The following is a 12,406-nucleotide window of genomic DNA, read 5'->3' on the forward strand; positions in this document are numbered from 1 at the left end:
AGATCCGAATATTACTTCTCCAGTTCGAAATGTCTCTCCAAAACTAAATATCAGTTTGGTGATAGCAATGAAGGACATAGAATACAACATCGGCCTGAAACAGCTAACTCTTGGACTGCTAGAGTTTCCAATCACCTATATAAGACAATTTTTTTTTTTTTTTTTCTGGATAAACTGCCCAGGTACGCCATGGCACAAAGGATTAACTTCTTCAATGAGAGGACCACTTACTGTCTCACTACACCCAGACAGTTAATTATTTATCAGTTTGGGGGACACCTCATGGGAAAAGGATTAGAAAAAATCTCCATGACTGACTGCACTGCCATGGTGTATTTTATATTCCGTTTTTAACCTCCAATTTTTTTTTTTTCCCCCTAGTTGAGAAGAGAAATAACCTCCATTAATACTCTGTTACAACAGGTTTCCCTGAGCTACAAGAATCGCCTGTTAGGTAGTCAGAAATGATTAAGGGAAAAAAATTATGCAAAATGTGTGACAAGTTTTATTATTATTATTATTATTATTACAGTATTATTTTTTTAACAAATTTAAACACCAAAGTCGATCACCTTTATCGTATTTTCATCAGTACAGAAGTGGAACAGTTAAGTGTCAACAGATGAGAACATTCTGATGCGCCAAATCAGTGAATATCTGCTTGAGTCATGAATTAATGAGAAAACTTACGGGAGTTATGCCTTTTCCGTGTACATTTCAGACGAGGGTCGTCATGTCAGAAGTATATCAGATTCCAAGTTTATTATTTATATGCTTTCTTTTTTGTTTTGCTTATTATTATTGTTTGGTGGTAGGTGGGGGCGCTTACCATCCACTTAGTGTAGTGCTGCTTTGGGTATCTGCGCTTTCCTCTCTTCCTTCCTTCCTCTTCTGTCATTCTTTCCTTCATTCTGTCTATGGTTGACTATTTTAAGTGGCAAGCCAAATGGTTTCCTGTACACCAGAAAACCATTTACTGCCCTGGGTGGTAATCATATAACCAAATTATGGCGCCTGGTGGTTTAGTGGGTAATTAAGGCACTCCAGTTGGATTGAGCCATTGTAGGTTTATATCCAAGGAGTGGTTGGGATTTATTGCTCACGTAATGCCACTCAGGGATGCATGAGGCTGGTCACTCATCTTAAATGTCAGGACCAACCTGCCTAGCCCTGGGCTCCAACGCTTCTCATGGGACGATATAGGAATGGATGATGGATGGATGGATGAATAATAATAATAATAATAATAATAACAATATTCTTATTTTTAATCATCACCATCATCATTTTAATTTACCTAGAAACCTTTCTCCCATCCTCGTGGGTATAACACACAGATAAGAATATGTACTTTAGATCAGTTATTATAAATATATCCCCTCCCCCAACAAAACCACAGTTATATACTTCTTTCTGATTTCCTTCCCTTCCCCTCCTCCTTTCAGTTTATCTCAACACTGTGGATTCATTATTGACAAAGAGGAAAATCCCTACATACAGCCCTGGTTACACACCCGAATATTTCGTTTCCTTTGCGTCAAAGTTTAATTTGTTCAACTCACCTTCATCTGGTCCTGTTCGCCAGCATATTCTATGGACTGGAATATGGTCCACGTATAGCGGCGGCGAATTTCCAGTCTGGCGCAGTACCTCCTGTACCATCGCTGGATGAGAAGGGCCGCTTTCAATGCTGCAAGAAATGAAGAAAACGGTAGGGTTCATGGATAAGAAAGGTAAGCATATTCCAACTTATTGTTTCTTCTGAAACTTACTGTATGTACTGTATAATAAATTTTCCTTCTCTGTGTAGTCCAATGGTTCCTCAGATAATACCTTGCATCCTAACACTAGTTATTTTGTTTATTGCTGGGATACAGCAGTTTCACTCCAGCTTATATCTTTTGGCTTAGTAGGTAATGATTTATGATGTACACATTGTAGGGAGCTCTTAATAGTATCAGTATGTATGACTGCATAAAAACACTATATGTACTGTAGTGGCCGACTTCCACACACCTGAAATGAGTGGAGAGTTCAACGAAATACCGTCTGGTCGTGTTATATGGACATTAGTATAGATTTATTGGGGTGGAGGGGGGAGATGACTACCGCGAATAGAGTGCTCAAGTTACAAAAAAAAAAAAAAAAAAAGAGGGCCATCGCCGAGGGAGGTGAACTGATACAACTGCTTGTTTATAACGTAGGCAAACTGTCAGGTATGTAACAGGAAAAAAAAAAAAAATCGTGACTTTTAGCCAAATCTAACTGCATTCCTTAATAACACATGCCCTCATTTAAAAACGTTTGCTTACCTGATCGGATCAACTTACATTTTCTGATGTTATAAATATTTTCTGCAGTTATGCATAAAAAAGCTCCTCTCGGTAGAAAATGGGAGAAATGGAGTTCCCCCGAGCTAAGCCCTGTATTGGACTATATAGCCCCGCTAGGGTTACAGGAGCGAGCTACCATTCCCGGCACGGCAGCCCGGGCGAGGCTCGAACTCGCAATCCCCCGATTACGAGTCCGGCGCGCTACCACTGCTACCGCGTCCCCCTCCTCTCGGTAGCTGCACTTTAAGTTTCTTATAGCAGATCCATCTTCCATGAGGGGAGTAGGCTGGTCACCTGCCCTCAAGAGCGAGTACAGTAGCCTCACCTCTTGCTTCACATTATTCAAGTGTAATGATGGGCTGGACGTTTCTGTCAGATTAAGACAATGGTCTTTGCTTCTAAGCCCCTTATCTCACCCAATGTACAGCCGACAGCAGAAGTTCGTCCCTCTTAGCGTGCGTGATACGAGCCTGTTGATCTGGTAACACTGTATGAGATAGAGTTGACAGGTACGCTTTAAATGGCTAATATTAAAGAAATGTGTTCGGAGATAAGAACACATTCTCTAATGATAATATTAATTTGCAACAGGTGGGATAATAAAGTTATTGTAAAATGTTTGACATTGGTGTATGAAGATTCTTCGTTACGGACACAGACGCCTAGGATTACTTGGACTGGACTGATGTTGCCAGCAAGTATTATATGAAATATTATAGAACGATTGCAGTCTTAAAGGTGAGGTTGCAAGAAAACACTAATTACGATTCAGTTACACACTAAACAAACACAGAAACTGACAGTTCGTGTTTCGCCAGTATGCGATTTTGTTTTACAAGTTTAGTCACTTCCCTTTCCGACCTCTCTCCCCACCCGTCTCTCCTCTTCCAAGTCATGCTCTGCCATCATCCACGTTTTATCGTTAATGTTGAAAATCGTATGTCTGTAGGTAAACTGTGGGAAATAATATAAAAGTGTCAATGAGCTTTTCCTCCATCGCTTGAAGTGTTATCAATGACTTGACTATAAATGTTAGTAACATGAATAAATAGTCACTGTGGTGGTTAGGAGACATTTCTCGTCATCATTTATGTAACACTTACCTACCTATCGTTCTTACAGTGCCCAAAATACACTCCCTCTCCACCCCCTCGCCGTCTCCTCCCCTCCCCCTTCCACTGTTTCCATCACTTCCCCCCCCTCCCTCCGCCCCCATTTCCAGTAACCTTTGTTTCTAGCCTGCAACACTCCGAATCCCTCCCCACCGTGTTATTGTATAGACCCTGCCCAACTTCTCTCCCTTGTCATTTCAAATGTCTTTTTCTCTCCGTTTTTCATTTTTGTCTCGGGAATCGAACAACATAACGATGTTTGGGTCATGTTTTTGTATAGTATCCTTTAATAATGTGTAATATTATAATGACCGTGACAATGGCGGTCAAGAGGCATTAACTGTTCAAAGGACGGCAGTCAGTGCCTCAGTTTAATGATCATTTTATTTCTCCTCCTCTAGCCATTAATATCTTGCTTACACTTATTTTATAAATCCCAACATACATAAAATATGAAGCACAAACGTCCTTCTTTTCACCAAAGAAAGTATAAAATGAAAAATAATCATTGCGTATGTTGTATGACTGAGGTGGTTTGGACATGTGGAGAGAATGGAGAATGAAAGACTGACTAAGAGGGTGTATGTAGGTGAGGTGGAGGGAGGGAGAGGGAGGGGTAGACCGAGGATGAGGTGGAGGGATGGAGTTGAGAGGAATATATGGGGGAGGGGGGGTTGAGTTGGGGGGAGGGGAGTCAAATGGTGGGTGACAGAGCGACTTGGAGGCGTTTTGTCTGCGACAACCCTTTCGGGATTAGGGCGTCGGGCTATAGATAGATAGATAGATGCTGTATGATCTACACGCATCCAGAAAATATTTTCTTAAAAGTACTGTCAGTATTCTTGGTGATAATTTGTAGATCTTCAGTTACGATTAAATATAGCAAAATAGATGATAGTCACAAAGCTGTATCCTCATACATTTGGCTACCATAATCATCGTAATATACGATGAAGGGGGATTATACCCCTCTGGATGAGTAGATTAAGCCCTTATCGGAATATGCTTGTCATGAGCCCGGACAGCAGGCAGATGTAAGTGGAAGTATGAGATTGTCGCGGTGTAAGGGTTAATTATGGTAAAGGTTCGCTTCCTATCCATCCGAGTCCTTGTCACTCCTGTATCGATAATATCGGCAGTTGCAGAACAGATGTTCAGGGCGCTGACGGACAGCCATGCCGTTACCTTCTGTTCTAACCATGCAATGCAGCTATGGGAATGGAATGATAGGGATAATCTTGCTGACTGCATTCTCTGACCTTGTAAGATCATGCGTTGAGGGAGTTCAGATCAAAGTATGTCGATGGCATATTGTTTTAAATTATATATAAGTAGACGTATCTCATAGGTCTCACTTTAGTGCGGAACACAATGTGTGTGGGGGGGAGGGGATTATGGAGGCAGGAATACTTTGGGTGAGGGAAGGGATTACATATATTACAAGCTGGGACAAAGATAAATATGTTATAACGTGAAGGGAGGAGTGAGGGATACAGAAAGCGGGAAGGAGGCGAGGAGGGAAGGAATCCACAAGGGGGGGATGGTATTGAACACTGATAGTTACGATGGACATATTGTTATGTAAGTAATTTGGTTACTTGTGTGTAATACAGTTGGCAATATAACATGCACGAGCATTGTGTTTATAATGTCATTCCAATTAAGACTCAAAGTCCTGTAAATGGTAATAACTGTATTCAAATTATGAAGAACCGATCTAGTTAGGGAGGTAAACAGAAGCAGAGTCAGTTAAATGAAATCGTAGGGAAGGGTTGGGGGTGTTGAGGGAGAGAAACAACGGGTATTGGTAGAGGGGGGGAAGGGAGGGGGGAGAAGTGATGGAGACAGTGGAAGGGGGAGGGGAGGAGACGGCGAGGGGGTGGAGAGGGAGTGTATTTGGAGCACTGTATTAACGATGGTTATATAAATGTTATATAATGTGACGAGTAATGTCTCCTAACCACCACAGTGACGATTTATTCATGTTACTAACATTTATATTCAAGTCATGGATAACATTTCAAGCGATGGAGGAGGAAATAAAGCTCATTTGACACTTTTATACTATTTCCCACAGTTTATCTACAGACATACGGTATTCAGCATTAACGATAAAACGTGGATGATGGCAGAGCATGACTAGGAAGAGAAGAGACGGGTGTGGAGAGAGGTCGGAAAAGGAAGTGATTTAACTTGTACAACTAAACCGCATACTGGCGAAACACGAACTGTCAGTTTCTGTGTTTGTTTAGTGTGTAACTGACATCGTAATTAGTGTTTTCTTGCAACCTCACCTTTAGGACTGCAATCGTTCTATAATATTTCATATAATACTTGCTGGCAACATCAGTCCAGTCCAAATAATCCTAGGCGTCTGTGTCCGTAACGAAGAATCTTCATACACCAGTGTCAAACATTTCACAATAACATTATCCCACCTGCTACAAATTAATATTATCATTAGGGAATGTGTTCTTATCTCCGAACACATTTCTTTAATATTAGCCATTTAAAGCGTACCTGTCAACTCTATCTCATACAGTGTTACCAGATCAACAGGCTCGTATCACGCACGCTAAGAGGGACGAACTTCTGCTGTCTGCTGTACCAGTAACACCATATTTTTCACCGGTGACAGAGCAGAAATCCTGTACTAACGCATCTATTTATCTATCTATTATATATATATATATATATTGTTACGTACCAAGTGGAAATCCATTGTACAGACAAATATATATGGCCTTCGTCCCAGAAAACTTGGTCCATCAACACAAATTGATTGAACAGCACTAATGTTAAATATATTATTGGTGTGGCAATTCTGTTTTAGGGGTTAATTATTTAACCTCTAGCTAGAGGATTTAAACCAATAAAGTCAAATTAGATTAGATTTAATGAAACTAAAGTATAACAAAATAATCCTCAAGAGAACACAGCCTTCACCATTTATTTACAATACCACAAAATTATGACAATTACTAAAAAGCCGGTTACTTCACATGACAAACCCTTACTAGTAAAGCAGAACAAAAACTATAACGAATAATACAATTATATTCCTTCTTTGTGCAAAATAAAGTAAACACGTGGTATGAAAAGAAATTAAAAGTCACCCCCCAAAGCCCATTCCCAACCCAATCCCACTTATCTGAATTGTATCGGGTTCTGTAACGCCAGCATACGATCCAGAAAGTCAGGAATGTCCACTGACGGTCAACACAAGGGGCTAGAGACAAACATTGCCCTCATAGGAGCTGACCAGCCGGAGTGAGATAACAAGGTCAACTGACTTCCAACAGTAGTTCACACAACACATCAACTATGAGTTGATGTGTCAGACACCCAACTCCACGAACACCACTGGGAACTCATCAGATCGATAGATGACGTTCTGTAAGGTAGCTTGAGCGTAGCTAGGTGGGTTGACTGCTCCAGTCTGGGAACCCATCAGATCGATAGATGACGTTCTGTAAAGTAGCTGGAGAGTAGCTAGGTGGGTTGACTGTTCCAATCACGGGAAGTCAAGGGTTTGCTAGGTCAGGAGAGTTTCAAGGCTCCAAAACTCCAGGCCATCAGCTCTGGTTCGTAACAATATATATATATATATATATATATATATATATATATATATATATATATATATATATATATATATATATTTATTTATTTATTTATTTATTTATTTATTGTAGAATGATTGGGCAACATAATGTTTAATTTTAACACACCTTGAATTTAACTCGTTATACAGAAAAAAAAAAAAAAATGCTGCAATTCATAACAACTTGGAGAACCTCAGATGTCGGGTCATTTACTTAGTTCGACTCACACTGGTCAAAAATTCATACACAGAGTGCAAATAACCTAACCACTGATGAGGAACATCGTTAATATACAAACTCAGAAAAGGACCATTCAAAAACATTGCTTTATTTGGTTAAAATCTAGCTTATCCACTTCACTGAAGCATGAACGTGAATCTATCAGCTTCAGAGATTTCAAACGAGTAAATCATATAAGGCCTTAAATCTATTACGGTCAAATAATGATGCTTCACACCTATTCATAATTACAACACTGAATTATCTATTTCGGCAATACTAAACGGTTGTACCTGATTCAGTAATGAACTCTGATACTCAGGACTTACAGTGAGAATCGCATTTCAGTTGTACCGACGCGACACACTAAACAAAATGCATAGATACTGTCCTGGGAACTATCACCACATAGGCGCTCGGCTCGTCAGTAACTGCACCACCACTATTGGCACCACAATAATCACCGCCATCATCACCTACATCATGACCATCATTATCACCAACAGTACTATTACCACCACCAGAGTTACCACTACCACAACTACCATTACCACCACCACCGACCTCACCACCACAACCAACTCTACCATTCACCACTGCTATTGGCACCGTCCCTCCTGCCAATAACTGCAACACCTTGCAGCACTGCGCTGTGCTGGACGGCTAGAATGTAAAATATTCAGTACTAACAAGATTCAACTCCAATTCATAAATGGATATTGGCCATGTATGAATAATCAAATGCCATGGCGATGGCAATGAAATTCCGCGATAAATCTTGACTTTACGATGATTTTGCATATTACCAGAGAACGAAAAATAAGCGTTTGGCAGTGTGTTTAACTGTAACTACGCTATTAATCCCTGCAATTCGAGACGACTTATACAGCCGAAAATGATAATTTAGCATCATGGAGAATTCATGCTGAGAGTCATTTTCACTGTGGTGTTAATGGCGACTGAAAAACTATTACTCATATACAGAAAGTGAGTTTACTGTCAAGATAAAACAGTTTTTGTTCAGCTTGGATCCTCTTTAAGCATGAACCAATACGAAAGAGGATCCAAGTCGGACCGGAACAGCTGCATTCTTTCAACACAATCCAGTATGTTGCTATGTATCTTCCACTTAAACAATTAACGACACTGTGAAACATGACACATGAATAGTACTGTAAAGACAAAAGTAAAAAAGGACGATTAATAATGGCCATCAGCTACATAAGGTTCACTTAAGCAGATAATCAGTTGGTGCTAATTTCCAATACTACTCGCAGAATTCAATGTTGCATCTATAGGTCCCCAAATGGAGTACTGGGTGAACGGGAACAAGGGGCATATAAACTTTCTCCTGGAGTCTGATTACTTCGGGTCCCCCTATGATTATAAATAACTGAATAAATAAAGCAATATATATATATATATATATATATATATATATATATATATATACTGACGCCCGGGTCAAAGGTAGGCTCTGTATCTGTATTATGCAAATAATGTATTTGGGCAAGTCCCCTGACTTGGCATACCTCAAGCTTGCTTCGATTTTAGAACACTCGGGGTAGCTGCAATTCGAGGATCCCACAAAGCGAGAACCTAAGTTTCAAAAAAATTTATATGTAAAAGTGTATGAAATAACAACAAATACACTTTGATAAAGCAGATAACCTATCATATATTGTTCGTATGAACTTGATAATGGTGAATACACCTTTTGAAAACTCTTGTTACCGTGGCTCGGGCAACACACATGACAGCTGTACTCTGTACAAGGGCGAATAAAACCCCCGTTCAGATTCAACATTTTGAGTGATGTTACAGAATGCAAGGTGTCAGTTGAGCATACCTAACGTATGTAAAGTTCATTTTGCAAGAGAAGTAATGTACTCTTTCCAGGGAAGATCATTTGAAGAGGTAAACCAAGAATATTGAAAGATGACGAACGACGAGTTGTGTAAATAGTTTAACTGAAGGTAAGAGGATAGGCATCTACAAGAATGTGTGGAGATGAGAGATGGGTGATTTAAATTCTGAGTCATTAAAGGTTACAAAGTTAGCTTCAGAAGTACTGAAACAATCCAAAGTAAGATGTACCAACTCCAAGTACCGGAACTGTTTCGGAGACTGTTGTGATGGACGTCGTGAGGTGCGGGTGGAAAAGATTCGGGTGGAACTGTGAATGGTTCGGGCAAGAAGTATAGCTCAGGTCACTGATGAAAAGGAGAAGAGGCGAAAAAACAGAGCCATGAAGACAACTGTTAATAGTTTTAGAGGAACATCTATAGCTACAGAACGACTTTAAAGGAAACAATAGGAAGGTAGCTGTAAAAGATTTGTGCTAGCCTCTCTCTAATGCCTCTAACATGTCAGGAGAGTTGAACGTGCTAACCCATGCACTGCTGGCTCCCTCTAAAAAAAGGTAATGAGGACATTATCAGGGCCCCAACACCTGACATTATGGAAGACACCGGAAAGCTCACTGACGTAGATATGACCGTCAAATAATTTCCAGATCAAAGTCACATAACTGCTTTGGCCCTCATTACACTGGTGTGCTCAGGTGCGCCGCTGTCTCATTAACCAGGCATTAATATTCAGGTGGGCTGCATGCAATTTTTCTCTCTTCAGGATGCTTGGTCTTCCATTATTAATCGGTAATTATAAGTAAGCTAACCATAACTGGGAATCCTAACCAAACCAAAACTAAACCTAACCGTGACTTAACACAACCTAACGTAACCTAATGCGATCAGACTGACCAGACTTGATCTAAATCAGTCTCACTTTAATCGATAACCTGATCAGGTAATCAAACCTTTCCTAACGCTAACAGATAACCTTACCTAACCTGCTCTAGACTTCCTGGAGCGCCCCGACCCATCACAGGTCGGATATTTTCGGGTCGGTAAATGTTCTCATAAAAATACGCGATCCTGTGTGTGGAGTTTTTAATTGCGAGTTGCGAAGCTGGATGGAGTGTGGAGTGATTAATTATGCAGCACCAGCTCATTCATTATTCCGGCTTTGGTTTTTAATATCTGGAACAGGATCACTGGCATGCCAATTTTACCTCAGAGGAAAGTCAGATATTGGGTTTATCGTCATCATCGTCATTATCACCGCTATCATGATTATCATCACCATCATCATTATCATCATTATCTCAGCTTCCCGCATGTATAAGGGTAGGTGTGATAAGCAATATCAGGATACAGTACCAAATTGACCTCCAGAGGGAGTCAGGTATCATCTTGTCTACGCTTCCTTCATAGTTTACGGTACGTATGATATCCAGAAGAGAGGACAGGGTTGCAGCTTCACCTTCACAAATAGTTAGGTATCTGTTTCGTCATTGTCATCATCCTTTCCTAGGTCCCACACAGTTGTACCAGACATAGGGTAAGGTCTTCTTGCTTTGTTATCCGCATCTTTAGTTCATAGAATTAGATATCCTAGGTATATTCTTCTATTCAACAAACAGCCTCAAAAGGACCATTAGGTCTGTTGCTATTTGCTTTCCTTTGCAGTCCCTTATGAGTATCCTGCAGCCCAAGAAATAGTGTCAAATTATCATCCGAAAAATTAAGGGAATAACTTCATCATCATCATTTTCTTCTTCTTCACCCTGCGTCCCACATACACAGAAGTTGGTATCATCACCATCATCATGACCCAGTCTCTCATTCCCAAGGTGGTAGTTGTGATCCAGAGCTCGAGTTGGTAAACAGCATGCTGCAAGATGCTATCAATGGGTGCACATCACACTAAGACCAGCCACCCTCCCATGCATTCCCCTCTCAAACCACACAGTAAGTATAGGTTTCGTTATTCTTAGCAACTCGACCAACATAACCTGACCTCTTACAAGCATATATGTCAGACTCGTAACTTGATTTCATTCATAACTCAACTGCAATTTTCACGCCGAAAGTTTGATATCAGTGTTGCGTTCCTCCTGAGTCACTGATTCTTGTTAGTAACTCCTTCATCACATATCAACAGCTCCTATTGCCTGAAGCATTTCATTATTTACTGCCAGACTTGAAACTCAGTTCTATAATTCCACCCCAAATTATTATACCACCAGTAAAGTTAGGTATCAAATTAATACTCTTCGATATTTTTAGTAACAAATCCACTACGATCGCCTTCTCTCACCAACAGAAGCGTAATTTAATAATTCCCAAACAATCTAGCAGGTCTGTATACTTCCATTACAAGTTTCACCCCCTCGTCCGCCTAAAGAAGCTGGAAATCCGTGTTTATGCTCCATCCTTGATAACTTTCAGCAATTCACCTATCATGACCTCTCATTAATAATTTTATCAGACCTCTCACTAATAATTTTTAAGACATGAAGAAGCACACACAGAATGCAAGACCCAAGCCATACAATCAGGCTAAAGGCCCGTTCACATAATCAGTATTTACCCGTAGCTTTGGAACATGATATCTGAAGAAATAAGTGTGCAGACGTGATGAAATGATCTACTGTTTATAGTGTGGTTCGTCGCCATGTTTAGAACAAGATGAGCAGCTTCGGTGTAAACAAGCATCAATACGGGATATTTGACCATTTTCTGTACCCCTGACCTTTGACTGATTGCCTTAATGTCGAATTACTTCATTCTTATCTGACCCTTAATCCATTTTCCAAGTCTGGTTCAGATCGGATCAAAAGTGTTTAAGTTGACTTTACCCTGTGACGTTAACCTTTGACTTACTGTTCTGAAAACAAAGTATTTTCATCCTTGGCGAATCTAAAATCATTCCACCAAGTTTAAACTAAATCGAATTAAAACTATTTCAATTTAAAACATCGACATTTTGACTTTGCCCTGTGGCATTTATCTCTTAGCTATTGTTCTCAAAATGGAATCACTTCACGTTACCTTGCCTATCAACACATCTACCAAGTTTAGTCAAAATCAAATCAAAACAGTTAGTGTTGATTCTGTCTTTGACATAGACCTACGACCTTTTTTGTCTCAAAATTTATCGCCTGATCTTCTTTTGGTTCTATGTCCCTATGCCCTCTATGGTAAAATTCCATCCGATGGTTTTTCCACAATCTTGCTAACAGACATACAGGCCCAGGCACATTGTTCCTCGCGCTCAGGTGTAACTAGACACA

The 12,406-nt window shown here is 40.1% G+C and overlaps 1 protein-coding gene across 1 annotated transcript in view; it reads right to left on the minus strand.

Annotated features, from left to right (window-relative positions):
• rdgC (retinal degeneration C) overlaps positions 1 to 12,406 on the minus strand; it is a 251,872-nt gene that overhangs the window by 32,474 nt on the left and 206,992 nt on the right. Inside the window, exon 2 of the mRNA XM_080277606.1 lies at positions 1,563 to 1,690. Coding sequence (XP_080133732.1) covers positions 1,563 to 1,690 — 128 coding nt within the window. The remainder of the gene's footprint in view (positions 1 to 1,562; positions 1,691 to 12,406) is intronic.

The sequence above is a fragment of the Coenobita brevimanus genome, chromosome 70, assembly GCF_032717465.1.
Source record: "Coenobita brevimanus isolate Jiangsu-jjx chromosome 70, ASM3271746v2, whole genome shotgun sequence".
Classification (NCBI taxonomy): domain Eukaryota; kingdom Metazoa; phylum Arthropoda; class Malacostraca; order Decapoda; family Coenobitidae; genus Coenobita; species Coenobita brevimanus.